This window comes from Symphalangus syndactylus, chromosome 21 (assembly GCF_028878055.3).
Source record: "Symphalangus syndactylus isolate Jambi chromosome 21, NHGRI_mSymSyn1-v2.1_pri, whole genome shotgun sequence".
Lineage (NCBI taxonomy): Eukaryota > Metazoa > Chordata > Mammalia > Primates > Hylobatidae > Symphalangus > Symphalangus syndactylus.
Genome location: NC_072443.2, coordinates 38,012,196 through 38,038,505, shown reverse-complemented (window position 1 = coordinate 38,038,505; position 26,310 = coordinate 38,012,196). Strand labels below are relative to the sequence as shown.

General features: G+C 42.3%; 1 protein-coding gene across 3 annotated transcripts in view; it reads left to right on the top strand.

Moving 5' to 3' along the window:
• The window catches only part of DRD3 (dopamine receptor D3), a 70,947-nt gene extending 47,952 nt beyond the window's left edge, over window positions 1–22,995 (top strand). For 2 of the 3 annotated variants that reach the window (XM_055259653.2, XM_055259652.2), the window contains exons 5-8: window positions 3,472–3,614; window positions 11,301–11,497; window positions 18,995–19,277; window positions 21,667–22,036. In XM_055259653.2, coding sequence (XP_055115628.1) covers window positions 3,472–3,614; window positions 11,301–11,497; window positions 18,995–19,277; window positions 21,667–21,863 — 820 coding nt within the window. In that variant the 3' untranslated portion in view covers window positions 21,864–22,036. Of the gene's footprint in view, window positions 1–3,471; window positions 3,615–11,300; window positions 11,498–18,994; window positions 19,278–21,666 lie in introns of all 3 variants that reach the window. The other variant, XM_055259654.2, reaches the window with a different exon arrangement.
• Window positions 22,996–26,310: the final 3,315 nt, after the last annotated feature.

The window sequence follows — 26,310 nt, the reverse complement described above, 5'->3', positions numbered from 1 at the left end:
TTGACCTTATCAAATTTTTCCCTTTTGAGAAAGAAGCCACCTTTGTCACACAGCATGGTGTCAAGGCCAAGTCCTGCACAGTTTACCTTCATCTCAGAACTCACAGCTAACTGTAATCTGCCCTTTTGGGAATACAAGTGTTACCACTCTACAACAAGATGCACAAGAGGCAGATTCGGGCAGTGCTGGTGCATAGGAGCAGGGGAAACACACAGGAGGAGCCTCAGGAAGCCTTGCCCAATCCCTTCTAGCCCAGCATCTGTCCTTCCTTTCCTTAATCCCAGGCCTTGAGGTGCACAACAAGGGTTAAGGAGGCTCCAGGTTCCCTGGAAACTGACAAGACAAAAAATGTTGAGTCATAGGTAGATCCAGCTTATACCTTAGATCCCTGAGCCTGGCCAGGATTAGAAGGGAAGGAAGCCTTCCCCTCTTACAGGAAAGGAGGCCTTCATGACCCATGAGGCAGTCAGTTAACAGTTTCTTATTACTTGCTTTGTACAAGGACCTATGGAGAATATCAAGATTGTAAGAAGATTTGATCCTGAAGTAACTAAAATTATATGAGGCTGCCTCTCTCCAGCCACGAGGCAAATTCAGTCATGAGGCAAGACAGCTGCATGCAGGAGGGCATTGTAATTGATTTGCATAGAAGTGCTAAGAGTTCATAGTTAGAAGTCTCTGTACATGATAGAAAGAACTGGGAAGGTTGCTGGAAAGTTCGTCTGAGATTAATGGAGGGCAAGATTGAGTTGCCCAGGGAGGGAGAAGGAATGATTAATTGAACAAAGACACCAGTCTCTGACTGTTGAAGAGTACTCATCACCAGGCCAGTTTGGCTGGAGCTCTGAGTGAGTGTCAGGATCAGTGGGAGGTCAGATTGGCAACGTAAGTTAAGGTCATGTTGGAGAAGGCTGATGAGCTTGGTTTATGGGTGAAAGAGGAGCCATCAACAGTGTATTCATTTTCTATTGCTGTGGAACAAATTATCACATATTTAGAGGCTTGAACTGTACCCATTTTTATCTTGCAGAGTCTGTAAGTCAGAACCCTGTACACAGTGCAGGTAGGTTCTCTTCTCAGGATCTCGCAGGGCTGAAATCAAGGTGTAGACTAGGTTGTGTTCTCATCTGGAGCCTGAGGTCCTCATCCACACTCATTCAGGTTGTTAGGAGTATTCAGTTCCTTGCAGTTGCAGGACTGAGGTCGCTACTTTCTAGCTGACTCAGTCAGTGCTGTTCTCAGCTCCTGTAAGCCTTTTGCCATCTCCTAAAAAAATGACCCTCTCCAAAACATAGCAGTTTGCTCCTTCAAGGCCAAGAGGATAATTTCGCAGTCCCCTTTACGGGCTCACCTAATTAGGTCAGGCCCACTCAAGATAATCTCCCTTTTGATTAACTCAGCCTCAACTGATCAGTAATCTAATCACAGGAGTGATATTACATCATAGTCACAGGTTCAGCCTACACTCAACGGAGGGGATTATACACAGCAGAAATCTTGGGGCCAAATCCTAGAGTCTCAGATAATTTTCAGCTGGGGAGATGGGGAGACGTGATGAAATTTATTTTTGGAACCTGGCTGCAGGAGACCAACGAGGAGGCTGTAGCCATCATAGAAATCAGGTAGCAGGAAAGGGATAGGTGGATAAATAAATGGGGAAGATATCGCAATGGATAAATTTACAGGACCTAGAATGTTCCTCCCCCGTCTGACCTCGTGGCTGGCTCCCTCTCGTACCACTCACTTCCCTGCTCACTCTGTGTTAGTTTTACCTCCTCCCTGGTTCTCTAACACATCACCCAGAGTATTTCTTTCATGGTACTCTTCATTTTATATTAACATATTTGTTTCCTTTTTTCTTGTTCATTCACTCCACTTAACTCTCAGCTCAAAGAGAACAGGGACGATGTGCCTTTTACACACCTCTGAATACCTGGAATGGGGCCTGGCATATAGTTGGGACTCAATAAATATTGAATAAAGATTAAATAAATAAATGACCAAGGCTGAGCACGGTGCCTCATGCCTATAATCCTAGCACTTTGGGAGGTCGAGGCGGGTGGATTGCCTGAGTTCAGGAGCTCGAGACCAGCCTGGGCAACACGGTGAAACCCCATCTCTGCTAAAATACAAAAAATTAGCCAGGCATGGTGGCAGGTGCCTGCAGTCCCAGCTACTCGGGAGGCTGAGGCAGGAGAATTGCTTGAACCCGGGAGACAGAGGTTGCAGTGAGTTGAGATCGCGCCACTGCACTCCAGCCTGGGCGACAGAATGAGATTTCATCTCAAAATAAATAAATAAATAAGCAAGCAAGCAAGCAAGCAAATTATATGAAAGGGTCCAGGGAGAGTCAAAAGGTCTGAGTATTGGGTCTGGATGTCTTGAAGAAAGGCAGAAAGTGAAGCCAGATTAAGAGGTTTGGGGAGTTGGGGAGATCTGTTTTAGACATCTTGAGTTTGAGATGACTGTGGAACAGTTGTCCAGCTAAGTCCTACGGGCAGCTGGAAATGCTGGTGAAGAATGTCACAAAAAAAAAAACAACACACAACGATGTCCAATAATCATAAGGAACTGGGCTTTGGTTATGTAAAAGAATGAAAACTGGATTTTAAAATAAGTCTTCATTGGACATTCCTCATTTCTATTTTTAAAACATCTGCTACTTAGAGGAGCTGTCACAATGAAGGTTATAATTTATATTTGGATACAAGCAGGAGGTAAATATCCTCTTTAGGTATGTTCTATCATTGTCTGAAAACCTGCAGGAGACGGTAAAGGCACACAGACCAGCATCCAGAGTGTTCAGAGTGAAGGGTGTGTGACAGTAAGGCCGGTTATGCTGGGCAATCAGGTAGAACTGATAAAGAAGCTCTCCAGCAATCCAGTGATCCTGTAGTAACTTTTTTATTCTTCCCTTTCTGTGTTCGTCTCCCTCAGTAAGTTCTTCATTTATCTTATCTCAACCTTTCTGCTGTTTTCGACCTTTCTGCTTTTCTCTCTTCCTCTAACTAAATTATATTTCTCATGCCATATGTATCAACCTGATTATTTCTCTACTAACTTCTTTCATTTGGTCTTTTGAAAAGTTCTCACTGGACTTGGTGGCTCACGCCTGTAATCCCAACACTTTGGGAGGCTGAGGCCAGATCGTTGCTTGAGGCCAGAGAGTTGCTTGAGCCCAAGAGTTTGAGACTAGCCTGGGCAACAAAGTAAGACCCCATCTCTGCAAAAAAATAAAATAATTAGGCAGGCGTGGTGGCACAGGCGTATAATCCTAGATACTTGGAAAGCTGAGGTAGGAGGATCTGATCCCAGGAGTTGAACTGCAGTGAGCAGTAATCATGCCACTGCACTTCAGCGTGGGTGACAGAGTGAGACCCTATCTCCAAAAACAACAACAACAACAACAAAGAAAGAAAAGCACCCCATTCCATCTCACCATGCCTATCCCCTCTCCCCTTGCTTTTTCAGGTACACCGCAGTGGTCATGCCCGTTCACTACCAGCATGGCACGGGACAGAGCTCCTGTCGGCGCGTGGCCCTCATGATCACGGCCGTCTGGGTACTGGCCTTTGCTGTGTCCTGCCCTCTTCTGTTTGGCTTTAATACCACAGGTAACAGTGATGGCTTCACTTCTAGCATCCATGTGATTCACAGCACAGCTGAATGACTGGCTGTGAGTTGTGCTCAGCCCTGAAATTTCTGACCCCTGGTCAGTGTACTTTGCAATTAAATGAGAATGCCACAGAATGTAAAGCTTTGGCCTTTGTGGGTTATAAATAAAATATAAAGCAAAACCTCATCAATTATTGGCACGGGGGTAAAGTTCTGCCCCAATTAATGAAAAGTCTGGCTCATCTTTATTTTGAAAGAAATGTCATTGTATTCATTTGCAGAAATGTACCAGTTAAAAAAACCAAGATATATATTAATAATTCAGGCAAGGTTTGCTAATAAAAAGATAACAATTCATAACAGACCTACAATGCAAAATAACACATTACAACAGTCTTGTAATAGGATATATACTTCTAACTTTTACTCAACAAGAATAATTTCCAATTCTTCAGAACTAACCAGTATAGATTCCCAAATTGCTGGAGAGTATATTTTCTATTTTTAATATAAAAATTCTGGGTATGATGGTTGGCGCATGGTACATCTGCTGGATGGATGGATGGACAATGTATATATCTGAAATGCTCGGGATTTTAAGCATGACACCAATACCTCAAATTAATCAATGCCTTCTGCGTTTGTACCATGTCCATCCTTTAGCCTCACTAATTTTTTTTTCTTTTTCTTTTTCTTTTTCTTTTTCTTTTTTTTTTTTTTGAGACCAAGTCTCGTTCTGTCGCCCAGGCTGGAGTGCAATGGCATGATCTCGGCTCACTGCAACTTCCGCCTCCTGGGTTCAAGTGATTCTCCTGCCTCAGCCTCCCAATGAGCTGGGATTACAGGCACCCACCACCACACCCCACTAATTTTGTATTTTACCCTGTTGGCCCGGCTGGTCTCAAACTCCTGACCTCAAGTGATCAGCCCGCCTCGGCCTCCCAAAATGCTGGGATTACAAGTGTGATCCACCGCGTTCGGCCAGCCTCAGTGAAGTAATGTGTCGAATGAAAGGTATTAACCCACATAGTAACATGATGGGTATTGACAATATACACTGAGTGCTAAGGAAAAACTGCTTGATTAGTGTTCTAGTGGTCATCTGGATTTCTTATTTTGTCCATTTGAATTGATTCATTCAATGCCTATATTCCAGGTTTGTAAATTTCTAGTATATATGTACTAGTCACATAGCCATGTGCTTGTGTGTATGCAGATATTATATGTAACATATTACATATAAATACAGGCAAATTCTAACTTTAAGTAATCTTCTGAGTGTCATTTGCTGGACAATGATTTAGAAGTCAAAATATATTTTGCAAGATAGGTATAGGCTCTGGAGTAAGTAAAATCTAAGTCCAAACTCCAAATCAAAGCCTAGACTTACTAGCTGTCTCTCCTTAAACAAGTTACTTAACTTCTCTGAGTTCCTCATTGGTAAATGTGGGATAAAATTACAGTGGAGCATACACTTGGGTGAATTAAAATATGTAAACTTGATCTACATATTTAGTTAAGACATTTTTAATATTTATTTTTATATATGACCCACTACAAATAAGCCCAGCAATTTTATCTCTAAAATTATATGTTCCATAGGAACTCTACAACATATGATATATTACTATATGTATCATACAACTTATTACTCTGCAGGGTTATAATAAAACCATGTATATCTTTATATGTGATTCAGATTTTCAAAGCAAATTTGAAGTCTATATAATTTTCACTTTATTTATTGACTTTAGAATCTAAGCCTACATATAACTCCACTCTACCTTCTTCATAGAAATTTTTGCAATTAAATGAGGATTAAATTGGGATAACATATGTAAATATGCCAATCACGTACTGCCTACTCAAGGCTGGCTTGTTTCTCTGCCACAGTAAAGGGTAACTAGCCAACTTATCAACAAATATTTGCCTGTTTAATCCAGGCTATTCTCAAAATATGGTGTTGTTATCTTTGCGTTACTGTTAACCATTCATTACTTTGTTATTTTAACTGAATGACACTTTATACACACAAACGTGTGCACATGCACACATTGCCCAGTACAAAGCAACATCCTTTAACACAGCTATAGAGGCTGTCTCTGTGGCACTAAAATATCATTTTTGGTGAATGCTAAATGTACTTTACGAGTTAGTCTGATAACTAAGTCACCTTCTGTAACCTTGTTTCTATATGAAAATGCATTCTTAGTTGGAATTTCTAGTGTGGAAAACTCACCACTGCTAGACCGAGGCACTGCTTACCCGCTAGCCAACAGCAAATCCCTGCCAACATCTGCTGGGCTGACTGCAGTTCCCCTGACTCATTCTTGGTGGAGGCGGTCTTATTCACTCTCACAGACACACCACACTGGAAACAGTTGAAACAGTCTCAAAATCTGATATTAGACTGAGTTCTTGGTTAATGTCAACATCCAGAGTGAAGAAGAATGATGAATTGCAGTGTTGTTGCCCCCAGTGAGATCATTATTGTTCCAGAAACAAAATTCAGGAAAATTTTTTCCAAAAGGATTTTCAAGTATAGAATTGAGAAGGCAGGAAAGGCCTGTGACTTGGTATGTGTGCTCTCACTTCTCTCTCGTCTGTCACAATCTCTCTCTCTTTTACTTTTAAGTTTATTAATAGCACTCTAGCAAGCCTTCCAATTATTCATATATTGTGTCAAAGTGTCAGGTTCAATTGCAAGAGCTCAGTAGACATTAGCTGGTGTTATGGTTGTTATTAATTATTGGAAAAGTTTATACATCAAAATGTAACTATACATCTGCGCCGTAAGAGTTCTGCTGATGGTTTTAGAGATCAGTTTCCCCTTCCTAGAACACAGTTAGGGGACTTAGTAAGCGAAGCTCAGGCCCAGCTGCCCTCCTCTGCCTCAAGCTGACCTTCACTGTACAGCTTCATTATCTTGATAGATGTGGGTTCCTGCAGCAATTCTGTCATCTATAAGGAAGTTCCCAACTTCATTTGAAAGCCCAGTAAAAGACTCTTCTCAGTCATTTTTTCTACTCCTTCGTGGAAAATCAAGGGGGAGAGGGCAGGATCCTGCCAATAACACCTGATATTGGAAGCAGCTGGACTTTCACTAATAAGTGCAACACAAAGAAAAGAACCTTCTAGCAGAGCTCTTCTTTTAATGCCATGGGCTGCCACGTGCAATTGTGAATTATTAGAGAACATAAGATACAGAAAAGTTGAACTTCAGTCTCTTCCAACTTGGAGTTGCTCCTGTTCTCAGATAAAAGGTCAATATGAGGCAGGGTTTTGGGTGAGAGAGTTCCGAGGCAGGGGCCTGGCTGGCCAGGGTTGCCTTAACTCCCAGCAGAGGCCCAGCAGTCTAGGCAAATATCACATCATCAACAGACCCTGATACAGCAGAGCATGGTGTGCTGCTGCTAAAGGAAACTCTGAAGATTCCTGAATGAACAGCCCAACCCTCTCATTGCATAGATAAGAAAAATAACTAGTATTTAAATTCCTGCTAAATCAGAAAGCTATTGTGTTATTTTTAAAAATCTAGAATGAATAAGCAAAGAGTGAATAAGCTGGTGATAAGGGTTTAAGAAACCTTTAAGGGAGGAGAAACTTAAAGTTAAGAAAACTCCATCAGCTGGCTTGATTTTCCTTTGAAAGAAGGAAATGGAGGAGTGCTATTTATTTGATTTCATCAATAGAACATCTCACCTAGTTTTCAGAGCACTGGAGCTAGGTTGGGGAGGGGGAGCTTAGTTGCACAAAAAGTTAAAAGAATAGTAGAAGCACAAAATTAAAAGAATAATAGGCTCATCCTAAAATCCGATTCATTGGCACCGCATGTCTTTGGAATCAAGTTGGGGTCAAATCCATCAATGAATTTGAAGTTCATGAATCTTTCAAGTAAACCTGCTCTGAGCTAAGCTGTTCACATCATGGTGGGGCTCAGTTTCCCAAGACAGCCTGCAAAAGCCTCATAGATGCCTTTGTCTTTTTCACCCAGCACAGTGCTTTAAACATAGTAGGTACTCCACAAAATTTGTTGAATGGGTAAATAAATGACTCTTCATCATCATCCTTTCTTCCTGAAATGTTGAGATTAGTTGGGATAAGCATCTCTAATCTCAGAGGAGGAGTAACCGCCCCTCCCCCGGGACAGGCCTTCTCCATTATCCTCTGGTCAGTGAGTGCCCATGTGTTTATATAAAATGCTCATTTGTACATTTTTCTCATTTATTTATTATTTATGCATTTGCTCAATAACTATTGTGCTAACAAAACAACACTCTTGCAGTTAAATAATCAAAACAAGGCACCTCATCTCCTGGGGAAGTGTCAGCTTCTGGGGGGCCTTACTGCCTTCCTCACCTCTTTGGTACACAGCAGAGAAGATTTCAGAACCGCTGCTGTGTGGCGCATCACTCTGCCCTGCCAACAGGACACACACCCAGGGCCAGGCCTGCTGGGGGCTGGGGCAGGCCCTACTCATTGGCCACCCACCTCCAGTGTCACTCTGCCTGCAATGGGGACATTCTGGAAGAGGCTGCAGTGCTTGATCTAAGGAGGGGAAGCAGTTTGCTTAGATAGAGGAGGAAGGAAGGGATGGCAATGCAGGTTCTGTGATTATATGTGAGAGCCTTCATTGACTAGGGACCCTGAAATAGCTATATGCCCTCTCAACTCTCTCCTTCAATATTTTTAATGGAGAAATAAATGCTTGCACATAAAACATTCATAAGGTGTCATGAGATACACACATACTTATAAGTAGGTCTCCCTTCTACCTCAGATTACTACATTCTCCCATCTCCCTCCCTAGAAACAAACATTAATATTCTTGCAAGATAATGCTTGCAACAATGTGCATGTCCATACACATATATGTTTATGCATGTGTATGTGTATTCATTATTACACAAATAGAAGTATACCACACCCCCATCTGACCCTGACTTTTTAAAAGAAGTAGCTCATATATAAAATTTAGAGGTCAGCCTCCAAGAACCCAGAGTGGGTAGGAAAAGGTAGAAAGTTAGGTGGAGGGACCAACAGGGAATATCCAGGACACCAAGGATGGCAACAAGATGGGCAGTGCCAGCCCACTGGCCTCTTCTCACACATGAGACAACTGAAATGCCTCCTCATCACAGGCAGGATTTAAAATCACAGGCAGACGCTGACAACAGAAAAGCTGACTTCAGAGAAGGCGCAGATCACCACCAACATGGCTCCCTAGAGATTCTGAAAGACCACGTGCTGCCACCCCATCCCTCTCCCCAACTCCATCACCCCCGAATACCAGGAGATGCCAATTTGGTGAACTACACATAGCCTATGAGCCATTTTTTTTTTTTTTTTGATACAGAGCCTCACTCTATCGCCCAGGCTGGAGTGCAATGGTGCAATCTCGGCTCACTGCAACCTCCACCTCCCAGGTTCAAGCGATTCTCCTGCCTCAGCCTCCTGAGTAGCTGGGATTACAGGCGTGCGCTACCATGCTGGCTAATTTTTGTATTTTTAGTAGAGACGGGGTTTCACCATGTTGGTCAGGCTGGTCTCGAACTCCTGACCTTTTTCACCTGCCTTGGCCTCTCAAATTGCTGGGATTACAGGCGTGAGCCACCGCGCCCGGCACCTATGAGCCATTTTCTAAAGGATGATGACAGAGGCTTTGGTGAAACAACATGAAATTTACCTGAATTTTACCTCCTCTTCAGAGAACCAGAGAATTTAGGAGTAGCTTGTAAAGATTCTAGTGGCAAAGATGTCAGTAAAATGCATTACTGATCACTGAGCACACTCTTTTCATTTTAGTTCTTAGCTGTTATTCCCTTCCTTCTCCCACAAATGTTATTCCCTATAAGTCTGGCTCCAAATTTCCATTCCATATGATACCTTCCCTTTCAGTTCAAAAAGCTCAGGGGAGAGAAATAATAAATAATAAATAAATAAATATTAATAATAGCTACCATTTATTCTCATTAACTCTCACAACCACTATATAATATTTCTAGCCTTTTTTTTTTTACAGGTAATAAAACTGAAGCTTTGCATATTTAAGAAATGTGTCAGCTGGGCGCGGTGGCTCACACCTGTAATCCCAGCACTTTGGGAGGCCAAGGCGGGTGGATCACCTGAGGTGGGGAGTTCGAGACCAGCCTGACCAACATGGAGAAACCCCATCTCTACTAAAAATACAAAAAAATCAGCTGGGCATGGTGGCCCATGCCTGTAATTCCAGCTACTTGGGAGGCTGAGGCAGGAGAATCGCTTGAACCTGGGAGGTGGAGGTTGCGGTGAGCTGAGATTGAGCCATTGCATTCCAGCCTGGGCAACAAGGGCAAAATTCTGTCTCAAAAAATAAATAAATAAATAAATAAATGAAACGTGTCCAAGATTGCACAGTTAATAAATAGCAGACCTGAATCTCACACTGAAGGCTCTCTGGCTTCCACCTATCTCAGAAGACCAAGAAGCAGAATAAGGGGCCTACATGGCCACTGCCCTCTCCCCACCAGCCCACACCTGAGGCTTCATCTTCCAATGCCAGCTTTGTGGTTGGAGAATCCCTCACCCTTTATGAAGACTGGCCGGGTGTACCAACAGTTGTTGCTGACAGTACTGGATGAAGCACAGATGTTCCATGTCACAATGGTAAAGGAGAATGGGGAGTTAAAATTACAGAAAGAACATTGGCTTGGGCATAAAATTGGCTGCAGGAACATATTTTTCAGGTGCAGCCTGGGGCTACTTACTGAACCTCTCTAAGCTTTAGTCTGCTCATCTGAAAAGAGAGACAGTAATGGCACCTGTCTCATATAATGTTGCCATAATTATTAGGTAGGATAAGGGGTACAAAGCTCTTGGCTCATCTCCTGGCAGATATTAGTTTGCTTTTCTTTTCTTTTTCAAGATGGGGCATGTTTCAGGCCCATCTTGGGCCTTGGAGGAATCTCAGCATCTGCTATGAAGAAGGCAAAGCTAGAGGGACCTCCCAAGGAGAAATGGCAGGAACATTTCAGGATATAAAGCAGCGACAAGGACCCTTCTAAATGCACATTCTCCATGTCACAATATCATTACCTGCCTTTTTCCCATCTCACCTCTGACAAGTGCTAGGATTCCCTGAAAAATCAAATCTGTCTTGTATTCAGCCGCCACCTGCCCTCCATCCCAGATTCAAAATTGGAGAACTGGCATTCTCAGCAAATAAGGCTTCTTCCTTTCATTGCATTCCAATAATTCTCCAATGCCTCTGCACCAGCAGGCACTTTTCTGGGGGCTGCATCCCTCCTGGGAGCCTCTGCCCTGTTGCCCTGTAATGCTCTCCTCAGCCTCCCAGGCTGCATGTCTCTGTGTGACACTTGTGACATCCTATGAAAGGGATCATCTGTCTATCTAAACTGTTTGCTCCCTTGAGAGCAGACATGGTATCTCATTCATCTTTGTAGCCCCAGTGTCTGGCACATGATTGTTGGTAACTTTTCTTTTTAAGCAAGCTGTGAGAAACTCAAAGATGAATTAGACCTTCTACCCTCAAGGACCTAACAGTATACGTATCTGAGACTGCATCCTCCCCACCCCCTGTGCAGCAGAAGGTGCAGGCACCACTCGTGACATGGGGCCATGTTTTATGCTCCTTACTGAGTTCTGATACTTGCTAACTGCTTTACCTTCCCCCTTCTCATCCACAGGGGACCCCACTGTCTGCTCCATCTCCAACCCTGATTTTGTCATCTACTCTTCAGTGGTGTCCTTCTACCTGCCCTTTGGAGTGACCGTCCTTGTCTATGCCAGAATCTATGTGGTGTTGAAACAAAGGAGACGGAGAAGGATCCTCACTCGACAGAACAGTCAGTGCAACAGTGTCAGGCCTGGCTTCCCCCAACAAGTAAGTACCCTGGAGGGGGTAGAGGGAAGACAACACCCAATCTCCTGACTTCCCAGCCTGTGTCCAGCAGCACACGATTTTGCCGTTTAGCTACATTGGAGACACAAATCTGACACCCACTTTGGAATCTACTAATATTGGCTGTGCTTTGAAGGTAGGAAATCCAATCTCAAGAACATTGATAGTTGTCTCTAGAGCCTACCTTACCTGGCAAAGTGATTGGATGGCTCCTGGGCTTGTTCTGCTTCTCTTCAAAGTCTTTCATTTTCCCCAAATGGGCAACAGCTCAGATGTCCCACAGGTTTTGAAGTTTAAGTGCAGCAGTTGTACCTTGCACTGCTGGTGGGTTCCCAGAACCGACTTTTTGTCTAAACCACTCATCTCAAGAATCATCGGGGTCCATCAAAACCTTTTTTCCTTACTGGATCTGTCCCTGTGTCAAGGAACTGACAAGCTGGTGGGATAGGGTGCTGATAAAGCATTTTATTGGATCTTTCTAGGCTCTGAAAAGAAATGTCATTGCCTCTGCAATGATCTTCTAATTGCTAGGGCTTTAATTTCTCCTTACCCCATTGCCTGGCACTTAGTAGTTTTCCCACGATGTACTTGAAGCATGAATGGATATATACTGATCACTTGAAATCTACTAGGGAAAGGACAGTGGTAACATTAAACAGCATCTGCCTTCATGGAGCTTAGAATCTAGACAAGCAAATAAAGCACCCCTCCACTCAAAGTTAATGAAGAGCCCAGAGCTGAATAGAATGTTTGCCAAATGTGAGGTGAAGACAATTAAGCACTCAATTATGAAGTGCTCTGGAGGTTATAGAAGAGAAAACCCAATATGCTCAGTGATATGGTTTGGCTGTGTCCCCACCCAAATCTCATCTTGCATTGTAGCTCCCACAATTCCCACATGTCATGGGAGGGACCCAGTGGGAGGTAATTGAATGATGGGGGTGGGTTTGTCCCCTGCTGTTCTTGTGGTGAATAAGTCTCACGAGATCTGATGGTTTTATGAGGGGGAGTTTCCCTGCACAAATTTTCTCTTGTCTGCTGCCATATAAGACATGCCTTTCACCTTCCACCATGATTGTGAGGCCTCCCCAGCCATATGGAACTGTGAATCCATTAAACTTCTTTTTCTTTATAAATTACCCAGTCTCAGGTATGTCTTTATTAGCAGCATGAAAACAGACTAATACACTCAGGAAAGGGCTCCATAGACAGAGTAACAATTGAGTTTGATCTTGAAGGCAGATCCAGTTTGGGTGTCTAGATTAATCTTTGATGACCTAGATAATCTTTTTTTTTTTTTTGACACAGAGTCTCACTCTGTCACCCAGACTGGAGTATAGTGACATGATCTCAGCTCACTGCAGCCTGTGCCTCCTGGGTTTAAGCGATTCTCATGCCTCCACCTCCTGAGTAGCTGGGATTACAGGTGCCCACCAACACATCTGGCTAATTTTTGTATTTTCAGTAGAGACAGGGTTTTTCCATGTTGGCTAGGCTGGTCTGTAATGCCTGGCCTCAAATGATCTGCCCACCTCAACCTCCCCAAGTGCTGGGATTACAGGCGTAGGTGCCCGGCCTGATGACCTAGATTATCTTTGATGATCTTTTAAGGTCTTTGATGATGTCAAAAGTATGAATGAAAGCCAGGCTCTTAAGTTGAAGTCCCAAGGCTTGAGTGAAACAAGACTATTAATCCCCATGAAAGAGGAGATCAAGACCCAAGGCTGAGGATATGAAAGTATTGCATTCGAAATATTATTATGTCACATGGCTACCTATGACATGGCTAGACCCACAACTGACTGTTCCTCCTTCAACTCCCCCGCCCAGTCTTCTTGTCTGCAGCTGCACTCCATTCAGCAGTTTTCAGTAAGGGCTCAATTTCCATCAGATGCCACAGGAAAAATGGTAAGTGGGCCATGTCTTTGATCATAGAGAAAGAATAAGAGACCTTTTCCCACAATACTGGCTTATCTTGATTCTACTCTTACCCCAGAATGAAACCTTGCCCTGATTCCCACACATATATCTATAAGACAAGATCTGAAATTCTTCCTAATTTAAGCTTCAGAATAGAATTCATCAGATGATATTGAGAAAGCACATGACTATTGGGCTTGACCTTAGCGACTGGAGCCAATGACTCTTGCACACTGTGTGACAATGCCATCCAAGGCCACCTGCATTAGAGGAAACAGATGTCAAGGGAACACACATGGGCAGAGCAAAAACCAGGCAGAGAAAGGAAAATTTCAAGTGCCATATTTACCACTGAATGTGGGAAAAACCAAGACAACTTCATGGTCACCATTAGCCTTGTTCTGCCAATTCAAGCCAGGCCTGCCTCGCCCAGCTAGCAGAGTGCAGAATGGAGTCTGGAGGTGTTAGATATGAGAACAGTATTCCTCTCTGAATTCCACATTAGAAATAAAACTTCAAAAATTTGTAATAATTAAGGTCTGAACTTTGTTCAATCTTGGTATAGTTAATGACTTTTTACACAGGCCTGGTGTGGTAATTGGAGATAATCATTTTAAGCGATAATAGCTATGCAGCTCAAAGTTGCCTATGGCTGATCCAAGGTGTAAGGAGGCTTCAAGGCCAAAAGGAGGAAAAATATTGAATACAAAAGAGAGACCGGACAGCCAAGAGACTGGCATTTCCAAGAGTGTGGAGAATTAGGTTCAGTCCTGCCATCTGGGAGTGGAGGGCTCTGCCAGCCAGACCCCGAGGAATCCAGTGTTTCCTCATGTCAGTCATGGAAGTAGTGATCAGGTTTTGCAGACAGAGCTGAAAAATACACTCACCAATATATAATCTCAGAAGAATCATTTTCCTACTATACGACTGAATTTCCATATCTGTAAAATGGAAACAGGGTATACTAGATCAGGGTTTTTTTGTTTTTGTTTTTGTTTTTGAGACAGAGTCTCACTCTGTTCCCCAGGCTGGAGTGCAGTGGTGTGATCACAGCTTACTGAAGCCTTGAACTCTTGGGCTCATGTAATCCTCTCATCTCATCCACTACACCCAGCTAAATATGAGATTTCTTAGGCAATCCCAAGAATTTGTTTCCCATCCCCTAGTTTTAGAAATAATGCGTTAGAAGTCAAATACTGTCACTTTAAGAAGATCAGTAGGTGCCAGTTTAATTATAAACATAATCTTGGGGCCGCATGTGGTGGCTCACGCCTGTAATCCCAGCACTTTGGGAGGCCAAGGCGGGGGGGGGTGGATCATGAGGTCAGGAGTTCGAGACCAACCTGACCAACATGGTGAAACCCCATCTCTACTTTAAAAAATACAAAAATTAGCCGGGCATGGTGGCATGCACCTATAATCCCAGCTACTCAGGAGGCTGAGGCACACGAATCACTCGAATCCGGGAAGTGGAGGTTGCAGTGAGCCGAGATTGCACCACTACACTCCAGCCTGGGCAACAGAGGGAAACTCCATCTCAAAAACAAACAAACAAACGAAAAAAACAACAACAAAACAAACAAAAAAAAAAACACACCATAATCTCTGTTGTAAATAGGCATTCAGATAAAATGAAATATGCTTATTTTAATTATTAGAAAATGCCATCAAAATGAAAACCAAAAAATGTTAAATATGTATTCTCTTAACTTGAAGTCATGTTAAGTGAAATAAGCTAGACATAGAAAGACAAATATCACATGTTCTCAATCACATATGGGAACTAAAAAAGTGGTTATCGTGAAAATAGAGAGTAGATTCATGGTTACCAGAGGCTAGGAAGGAGATGGGGGAAGGGGCAAGGAAGAGAGGTGGATTCATGGGTACAAACATACAATTAAATAGAAGGAACAAGTTCTAGTGTCTAATAGCACAGTAGGGTGACTACGCTTAACAGCAGTTTTTGTATATTTCAGAATACCTAGAAGAAAAGATTTGAAATGCTCCCAACACAAAGAAATGATAATTGTTTGAAGTGATGACTAGCCTGATTTGATCATTACACATTGTATGCATGTATCAAAATATTGCATTTGCCCCACAAATATGTAAAATTATTATATATGAATGTTTAAAATCTTCAAGAAAAAAATGTATATTATTCTAAAATTCCTAAGAATACCTCTGTGGAGCACCATTTAAAAAAAAAACTCTAGGCCAGGCGCGGTGGCTCATGCTTGTAATCCCAGCACTTTGGGAGGCTGAGGTGGTTGGATCACTTGGGGTCAGGAGTTCGAGACCAGCCTGGCCAAAATAGTGAAACCCCATCACTACTAAAAATACAAAAATTAGCCAGGTGTGGTGGTGGGTGCCCGTAATCCCAGCTACTCAGGAGGCTGAGGCAGGAAAATCGCTTGAACCCGGGAGGCAGAGGTTGCAATGAGCCGAGATCATGCCACTTCACTCCAGCCTGGTGACAGAGTGAGACTTTGTCTCAAAGAATAAATAAATAAATAAATATTTAAAAAACTTAAATTGGCTGGGCATGTTGACTCACACCTGTAATCCCAACACTTTTGGAGGCCAAGACAGGAGGATCACTTGAGCCCAGGAATTCGAGACCAGCCTGGCCAACATAGCAAGACCTCATTTCTACTAAAAATAATAAATAAATAAATAAATAAATACATAAATAAATAACACTAAATCGTCTTGAAGACCCCTTGCATTCATTCATTCATTCAGAGTATGTACAATGTGCCAGTTCTGTGTATCTAGAAGACTGCTTCCTGGAACTAAGGAAACCAAAGTGAGGGATTTTGGTTGCTGACACTGATTAACTTACGTAGAAAACAAATTTACTGGAAAGCTGTCAGGTGGCTCACAGGCTCAATGAGAAAGCTGAAGAACAGCTTCAGAAAGATGCTATTCATGCCTAAGAAATAATCTGGTTAGAAAACCTAACACACTGGACATTGAATGCCACCACTACTAGAGGAGTTCTGAAGTCTCCCTGCCTCACAAGTTCCAGTTCAAAGTCTCAGGTGTGAATCTGCAATTGACTGGGCTTGGTGCATGTGCCTGAGCTCTAGCTGCATGAGAACGGAGGTATGAAGTGAATATCTGGCTTTTATGGCATCAGTAATGGGAGTTGAGAAGTTGAGTTCTGCCTCCTGTTCAAGACTGACACAATGGTCTGATTCTTCAAACATGAAAAGAAGTTCAAGTTGGGCACACACACATCTCCCCCTCCATACCAGAAAAGTTAACATATTTCAGTTTTCCATTCTCAGAGGCTACTCATCCCAAACCCATTTTTCCCTATTTCTTTTCTGTTTTACAAACGAAGCTCAGAGATGTTAAATTAACTTGCCTAAAGGTACATCTACTAAGTAAGAAAGCTGAGAAGAAAATCCTGGGTTTTCTTTTTTTTTTTAATTTCTATTATGGAAGTTTTCAAAAATAAAAAAGTAGACAAATATAACAACCCCCCAGTAGCCATCAGGCAGCCTCAGTCATGATCAATTAGTGGTCAATCTTATTTCATCTACAATCCCACCTATGTTCACACATCCCCACTGGATTGCTATGAAGCAAATCCTAAACACCATACTATTTCAACCCAAAATATTTCTGCAAGATCCTCTAAAGAATACAGACTGTTGGCCGGGCACGGTGGCTCACGCCTGTAATCCCAGCACTTCGGGAGGCCAAGACGGGCAGATCACATGAGGTCAGGAGTTTGCGACCAGCCTGACCAACGTGGAGAAACCCATCTCTACTAAAACTACAAAATTAGCCAGGCATGGTGGCACATGCCTGTAATCCCAGCTACTTGGGAGGCTGAGGCAGGAGAATCTCTTGAACCTGGGAGGCAGAAGTTGCAATGAACCGAGATCACACCACTGCACTCCAGCCTAGGCAACAAGAGTGAAAGTCTGTCTCAAAAAAAAAAAAAAGAATACAGACTGTTTTATAAGACACATAACCACAATACCACATCACACTAAAAAATTAATAATAGTTTTCTAATATCATTAAATGTCCAATTGATGTTCAAATTTCCCCAATTGTCTTGTAAATTATTTTACAGTTGGTTTGTTTGAATCAAAATTCAAATAAGGCACATATTTTGCAACTGGTAAGTATTATCATTGTTGTTAAAATTTATTTGTTGAAGAAACTGAGTCATTTGTCTTGTGGAGTTTCCCACACTCCACATTTCGGGGCTTATGTCATAGTGGTGTCACTTAATGTGTTTCTCTGTATCACCAGGTCATTCTAACTCAAAAAGGCCAGACTACAATTCTATGCTACCCTGCTCAAGGGGTTGTTGTGATTATCAAATGTTCTATATGTGGTGGGTGCTGCTTTTTTTTTTTTTTACTTTAAGTTCTGGGGTACATGTGCTGAACATGCAGGTTTGTTACATAGGTATACATGTGCCATTGTGGTTTGCTGAATCTACCAACCTATCATCTAGGTTTTAAGCTCTGCATGGATTAGGTATTTGTCCTAATGCTCTTCTCCCCTTGCCCCCCATCCCTTGACAGGCCCTGGTGTGTGATGTTCCCCTCCCTTTGTCCATGTGTTCTCACCATTCAGCTCCCACTTATGAGTGAGAATATGTGGTGTTTGGTTTTCTCTTCCTGTGTTAGTTTGCTGAGGATGATGGTTTCCAGCTCCATCCATGTCCCTACAAAGGACATGAACTCATTCTTTTTCATGGCTGCATAGTATTCTATAGTGTATATGTGCCACATTTTCTTTATACAGTCTATCATTGATGGGCATTTCGGTTGGTTCCAAGTCTTTGCTATTGTAAATATTGCTGCAATAAACATACATGTGCATGTGTCTTTACAGTGCAATGATTTATAATCTTTTGGATACATACCCAGTAATGGGATTGCTGGGTCAAATGGTATTACTGGTTCTAGATCCGTGAGGAATCGCCACACTGTCTTCCACAATGGTGGAACTAATTTACACTCCCACCAACAGTGTAAAAGTGTGCCTATTCTCCTCATCCTCACCAACATCTGTTGTTTTCCAGACTTTTTAATGATCGCCATTCTAACTGGCCTGAGATGGTATCTCATTGTTGTTTTGATTGATTTCTCTAATGACCAGTGATGACAAGCTTTTTTCATATGTTTGTTGGCTGCATAAATGTCTTCTTTTGAGAAGTGTCTATTCATATCCTTTGCCCACTTTTTAATAGGGTTGTTTATTTTCTTTTAAATTTGTTTAAGTTTCTTGTAGATTCTGGATATTAGACCTTTGTCAGATGGATAGGTTGCAAAAATTTTCTCCCATTCTGTAGGCTGCCTGTTCACTCTGATGATACAGTGGGTGCTTTTTAGTTGTAAAGTCTAAAGCAAATTTCATTTCCCTTAACTTCTCATGGTCCCACCACTCCCTCAGATGTTCCCTTTGTAGGTTTCCCACAACTGTGTTGCCCTCTTCCTTCTTTGAATTCTCTGGCCCTTTCAGGAACATTCAGAAGATAAACAATACCCCCAGAAATGTCAAGATTCCCTCTTGTCACACCTGCAGACCCTCTCTCCTGACCGGGCACATCTGGAGCTGAAGCGTTACTACAGCATCTGCCAAGACACTGCCTTGGGTGGACCAGGCTTCCAAGAAAGAGGAGGAGAGTTGAAAAGAGAGGAGAAGACTTGGAATTCCCTGAGTCCCACCATAGCGCCCAAGCTCAGCTTAGAAGTTCGAAAACTCAGCAATGGCAGATTATCGACATCTTTGAAGCTGGGGCCCCTGCAACCTCGGGGAGTGCCACTTCGGGAGAAGAAGGCAACCCAGATGGTGGCCATTGTGCTTGGTAAGTTTGGGTTGGCTTGAGCTGGGTTGGGTTGGGTTAGGTTGTGTTAAGTGGAGCTGGTAGAAGATGCTAAGGTAGCCACATTTGAGAGAAATCGGAAATTCAATGGCAGTAATACTTATCAAATGTTCACAATATAATTGAAAAGTGTTTGTGTATAAATGCTAACTCTGGTGGAAATTCAAAAGACCTAGGCTGAAATTTATGAAGCTGAACAAGCCACTTAACTGAGCTGTATTTTGCTGTCCATTATATGGAGCTATAACACATAAATCAAACAATAAGTAAGATAATGATTCAATAAAACTGTCTGGTACATATTGGATATTTAATAAATGCTTGGTTATTTAAAAATATTAAGCGATAAAAATAAGAATGCAAAACACTATTGTGATATAGTATGATAAAATCTAGATTACTTTAGGCCGGGCACGATGGCTCACGCCTATAATTCCAGCACTTTGGGAGGCCGAGGCAGGCGGATCACAAGGTCAGTAGATCAAGACCATCCTGGCTAACACAGTGAAACCCCGTTTCTACTAACAATACAAAAAATTAGCCAGGCGTGGTGGTGGGTGCCTGTAGTCCCAGCTACTCGGGAGGCTGAGGCAGGAGAATGGCCTGAACCTGGGAGGTGGAGCTTGCAGTGAGCCGAGATCGCGCCACTGCACTCCAGCCTGGGTGTCAGAGCAAGACTCCGTCTCAAAAAAAAAAAAAAAAAAAATCTAGATTATTTTAAATACAGAGTAAAAAAGACTGGAAAGAAATTCACCAAGATATCAGAAGTGATTGTCTTTGAGTGATGGGTGCTTATTCCTTTTTTCCTACTTCTCTGTATTTACCAAGCTTTCCATAATGCATACAATCAAGATTTTTTGTTTTTTTAAGACATGGTCTGACTCTGTTGCCTAGGCTGGAGTGCAGTGGCGCAATCATAGCTCACTACAGTCTTGAACTCCTGGGCTCAAACAATCCTCCTGCCCGAGCCTCCCAAGTAGCTAGAACTATAGGCATATGCCCCCATGACCAGCTCATTTTTTAATTTTTATTTGTTTTTTTGTAGTGACAGGGTCTCATTACGTTGCCCAGGCTGGTCTCAAACTCACGGCATCAAGCAATCCTCCCATCTCAGCCTCCCAAAGCACTGGCATTATAGACATGAGCCATCACACCCTGCCAGAATCAGGGGTAGTTTTTATAATCAGAAAATATGAAATGTATTTATTTATTTATTTATTTTGAGACAGAGTCTTACTCTGTCACCCAGGCTGGAGTGCAATGGCACGATCTTGGCTCACTACAACCTCTGCCTCCCGGGTTCAAGTGATTCTCCTGCCTCAGCCTCCCAAGTAGCTGGGATTACAGGCATGCGCTACCACGCCCGGCTAATTTTTGTATTTTTGGTAAAGACAGGGTTTCACCATGTTGGTCAGGCTGGTCTTGAACTCCTGACCTCAGGTGATCCACCCACCTTGGCATCCCAAAGTGCTGGGATTACAGGTGTGAGCCACTGTGCCCAGCCTGAACTTTATTTAAATAAAGAAATTAAAAATGAATAAATCACAGGTACACTATAAAGTTAGTGAAGGCAGTTCATCCTGTTCAGTGTCACTGACAAACCCCAACTCTCTCCTGTATCAGGGAGTTTACTAGAACTCCCAGATGTAATCTCCTCAACAGCAGGAACTGTCAGTCACATCTTTAAGGTCTTCATACCTATCAGTGCCTAGGATCATGTTTTGCATAGGTAGGCATTAAATAAACGTTTGAATTGAATTAAAAAAGAAAAAGAAAAGATTAGTAAAGCACTACCTAGAGACCAAACTAGAAAACTGATTTAGTTAACAAAGGCCAAAGTGAACGAAAGACATTAGAATGCAGTTTTCTCACCTAAACAAATTTGGCTTATCACACCTATTTCATAGGGTTGGGTTTTTTTTTGTTTTGTTTTGTTTTTTTGAGATGGAGTCTTACTCTGTCACCCAGGCCGGAGTGCAATGGCGCAATCTTGGCTCACCGCAACCTCTGCCTCCCGGGCTCAAGCAATTCTCCTGCCTCAGCCTCCTGAGTAGCTGGGATTACAGGCACGCACCACCATGCCCGGCTAATTTTTGTATTTTTAGTAGACACAGAGTTTCACCGTGTTGCCCAGACTGGTCTTGTACTCCTGACCTCAGGTGATCCACCTGCCTCGGCCCCCCAAAGTGCTGAGATTACAAGCGTGAGCCACCGCACCTGGCCTAGGGTTGTTATAAAAAAAAGTAAGTGGGTACGCAAAACTTCCAGCTTAGTGACTGGCATAAAGTAGACAACTGTGAGTCATTCTCATGTTATAACAAAAGGAGTAAGCAAATCTCTTACCCAGTTTCTCTCTTCTTTGGCAACTTAGGGGCCTTCATTGTCTGCTGGCTGCCCTTCTTCTTGACCCATGTTCTCAATACCCACTGCCAGACATGCCACGTGTCCCCAGAGCTTTACAGTGCCACAACATGGCTGGGCTACGTGAATAGCGCCCTCAACCCCGTGATCTATACCACCTTCAATATCGAGTTCCGGAAAGCGTTCCTCAAGATCCTGTCTTGCTGAGGGAGCAGAAGAGAGAACACTCTTTGTACCCATTTCTAGATGCCAGGCTGTTGGCCCACTCAGAAAGACTGTGCAGCGTCCTCCGGCAAGCAGTAGCAAGAAGATTCCTGGAGCCAGGATGTCCCTGCTTGTCAGGTATAACCAAATGTGTCCTCCAAAACAGAATATTCTACCTCCCCAGCTAAAATCTGACTTCATTCTGACAATCTTCAAATGACTGGGGAGCTCCTGAGTGATAAGCAATAATTCAGAAAGAAGCTGGTAAAACATGACTCACACAAAATTGTCATCGGAGGCATGATTCATTACACTGAAGGAAAAATGAACAGATCTCATCATTCTCAACTTGCAGGGGTCCTTGAAATCAGCCAGTAAACCACCTTCTAGAACAGCCAGCCTGTCTTCCTTCAAACCTCTAATTAACTGTCAGGCTAACCTTGTACTTTCATGGGCCCATTCCTCTTGGTCATTTCTTTCCTTCACTGTATCTGGAAATATGAATGGCAAGGCCAGTGCTTCTACCTCTCTGTAGAATCTGATGGGCTAATTTGGTAAGGTGAATTTCTCACACCAAGAGAAACACTGTCCCACATTGGGACGGGGGCTTCATTTCAAACTTTGCTACCCTTGTATTTTAGCTTTAGCTAAGAAGGCGTTTTGATTCGATTCCTTTACTCTCTAGAGGAAATCTCAGAGTCTCAACTTCCAGAATCATTCAACATGGGGATATTTTCTGAAGATGGAATGACACATCCCATTGTAGTTTCACTGTTGAAACTTATGGTTCAGAACATGCCTTAGATATGCTTTTCATTACACTACCAAATTTTCCTACCCAGGCCATCTCCATTTCTGCTTAACAGGGACCCAATATAGTGGACCACATCATGACATTTTGGGCAACAGTGGACCACACATACAACGGTGGTCTCATAAGATAATAATGGAGCTGAAGAATTTCTATCACTTAATGATGTCATAGCTGTTGCAACATCATAGCTCAACGCATTATTTACATGTTTGTGGTGATGCTGGTGTAAACAAAATGATGCTGCCAGTCGTGTAAAAGTATAAAATTGTGTATAGTACATAATAATATTGATAATAAATGACTATGTTACTGGTTTATGTATTCACTATACTAAACTTTTCACCATTATTTTAGAGTATACTTCTACTTTTTTTTAAAAAAAAGTTAATCATAAAACAGCCTCAGGCAGGTCCTTCAGGAGGTATTTCAGAAGAACGCATTGTTATAGGAGATGACAGCTCCCTGTGTGTTGTCGCCCTTGAAGACCTTCTAATGGGACAAGGTGTGGAGGTGGGAGACAGTGATACTGATGATCCTGATCCTGCTTAGGCCTAGGCTAATGTGTGTGATTATGTCTTAATTTTTAACAAAGCAGTTTGAAAAGCAAAAAAAAATTTAAAAATACTTAAAATATTTAGAGTAAGTATATAAAGAAAGAAAATATTCTTGTCCAGCTATCCAGTGTGTTTGTGTTTTAAGCTAAGTGCTATTACAAAAGACTAAAAAATGTCAAAAAAAATTTAAGTTTATAAGGTAAAAAAGGGACAGTAAGCCAAGATTAATTTATTATTGAAGAAAGAAAAACTTTTTAAATAAATTTAGTGTAGCCCGGGTGTACAATGTTGATAAAGTCTATAGTAGTGTAAGTAATATCCCAGGTCTTCACATCCACTCACCACTCACTCACTGACTCACCCAATCTTAATAGCTGAACTCAGCTTCCAGTGTGCAAGCTCCATTTATGGTAAGAGTCCTATATAAGTTCACCGTTTTTTGTCTTTTATATCATATTTTTACTGTATCTTTTCTACATGAGTTATACAAATACTCCTCATTGTGTTATAATTGCCCACAATATTCAGTACAGTTACATGCTCTCTGGATTTACAGCCTAGAAGCAATAGACTACTCCATATAGCCTGAATTGTGTAGTAGGCCATATGATCTGGGTTTATGTAAGTACACTATATGATGTTTGCACAACAATGAGATCACCTAATGATGCATTTCTCAGAACATATCCCTGTAGTTAAACAATGTGTGACTGTACTCTCAGACCCTGAGACTCACTAGGTAGTATCTGCAAAGTGCCAGCCACTTCCCCAGGTTCTAGATATACAACAATGAATAACACAGCTCCTGCCCTCAAGGAGCTCACTTCCTGCTTTTATATTTGCCCGTTTACTTGTCTAAGGGTGGTAGGAACTCACCTGGACTGCCGGAGGACCTCAGGACTGAGGGCACCAGGCGGGGAGGCTGTCCAAAGCCATCACATGGATAGTCTTTGTAAAGTCCTGGTGCAGATCCTAAACATCACCCCTCCAACAACTGAGATTAAAGGTATAGCAGAAATAATTTGTAAATGTTATTCAAAACTGCATTTAGAAGGAACTCGAATATTCTCACTATTTAACTTTTACCTACAGAAGCTATTTTTATTGATTGCAGAATCAAGATACAATTTATAGATAATTTATGAAATATCCTGAACTTCGGTAAATTTATTTTTAAGAGCTGTTAGTGTGTAGCCATGACAGATACCTGCGGCAATGCTGTTAAAACTTTATTTATTTATTTATTTATTTATTTATTTATTTATTTATTTATTTATTTATTTTGAGATGGATGTTGCTCTGTCACCCAGGCTGGAGCATAGTGGCACAATCTCGGCTCACTGCAACCTCCGCCTCTCGGGTTCTAGCGACTCTCCCGCCTCAGCCTCCCGAGTAGCTGGGATTAGAGGTGCGTGCCACCAAACCTGGCTAATTTTTTATATTTTTGGTAGAGACAGGGTTTCACCATGTTGGCCAGACTGGTCTTGAATTCCTGACCTCAAGTGATCCTCTCACCTCGGCCTCCCAAAGTGCTGGGATTACAGGCGTGAGCCACCGTGCCCAGCCTGCTGTTAAAACTTTAAAGTGCACTAGGACTTTACAAGGAATCCAAGGCCTCCCTTGCCTCATCTTTATTCCTCTTGCCCTTAAATATATAATAAGGAAATACATACACTCCCAATGAGCTGTTACCTGTTATTCGTGAATGCTTTTAATGCCAGCATTTTTTTTTTTTCGAGACAGAGTTTCACTCTTATTGCTCAGGCTGCAGTGCAATGGCACGATCTCAGCTCACTGCAACTTCTGCCTCCTAGGTTGAAGCGATTCTCCTGCCTCAGCTTCCCGAGTAGCTGGGATTACAGGCACCCACTATCATGTCCAACTAATTTTTGTATTTTCAGTGGAGACGGGGTTTCATCATGTTGGCCAGGCTGGTCTCGAACTCCTGACCTCAGGTGATCCACCAGCCTTGGCCTCCCAAAGTGCTGGGATTACAGGCATGAGCCACCAAGCCCAGCCAATGCCAGCATTTTTAAAATGCCTATAATAATGTTTATATTGTAACTTGGTGGGAAAATTCTGTCTGCCCATTAGTTCTTGTACCTTGTGCCACCCAGCTCATCCAGGTTTATGGTGTGAGCTAAGCTGAGCCTTGAGACGATTAAAATCTGCAAAAGTAAAAATAGATAATTTCCAGGTTTTTCCATGCAAAATAAACAGAAAATGGATGAGATGGTAGAGTAAAAAATCATAGAATTCCATGTCAAAACCAGAGTTCTAAAGGCATAAACATAAACAATGGGCTGGGCGTAGTGGTTTATGCCTACAATCTGAGCACTTTGGGAGACCAAGGCAGGAGGATTGCTTGAGCCTAGGAGTTTGAGACCAGCATGGGCAAGATGGCAAGATGCCATCCCTACAAAAAAATAAAAAGTTAGCTGGTCATGGCGGCATGCACCTGTGGTCCCAGCTACTTGGGAGGCTGAGGCAAGGGTATTGCTTGAACCCAGTAGATCAAGGCTACGGTGATCCATGATCACTCCAGCCTGGGCAATAGAGTGAGACCAGTCTCAAAAAACAAAAACAAAAACAACAACAAAAAAACATAAACAACATCAGTATTAGTATATTTGTGAGGGAGAATAATAACAAACCTCCTGTGTCCTTTTTTCACATCAAATATTCAACCCTTATGATAGCCTTCAGGAAGATGAACTCCATTTTATAGATGAGGAAACTGAAGCAGAGGGAGGTTAAGAAATTTGCCCCAGGTCACACACAGTCAGTAAGTGGCAGAGCATGGATTAAAATGTATCTCTGTTTGATTTCCAAGTCCAGGCAATTTGCCACTACAGCACATTGCCTCCCACCAGAGAGGTAAAGGGGAAGGGAGAAAGAGGGGGGAAGAAAAAGATGGAACAAAGATCCCTGGGGCAGCCTCATCCTACCCCATCCACTTGCACCCCAAACTTTCCTAAGAATCCAACCCAAGACATTAATTTACTTTCCTGCCACGTCCAGTTTCTAAAATGGTAGCATGGGAAACTCATCTATTTTTATAGAATGGCAGAACAGTTTTTAA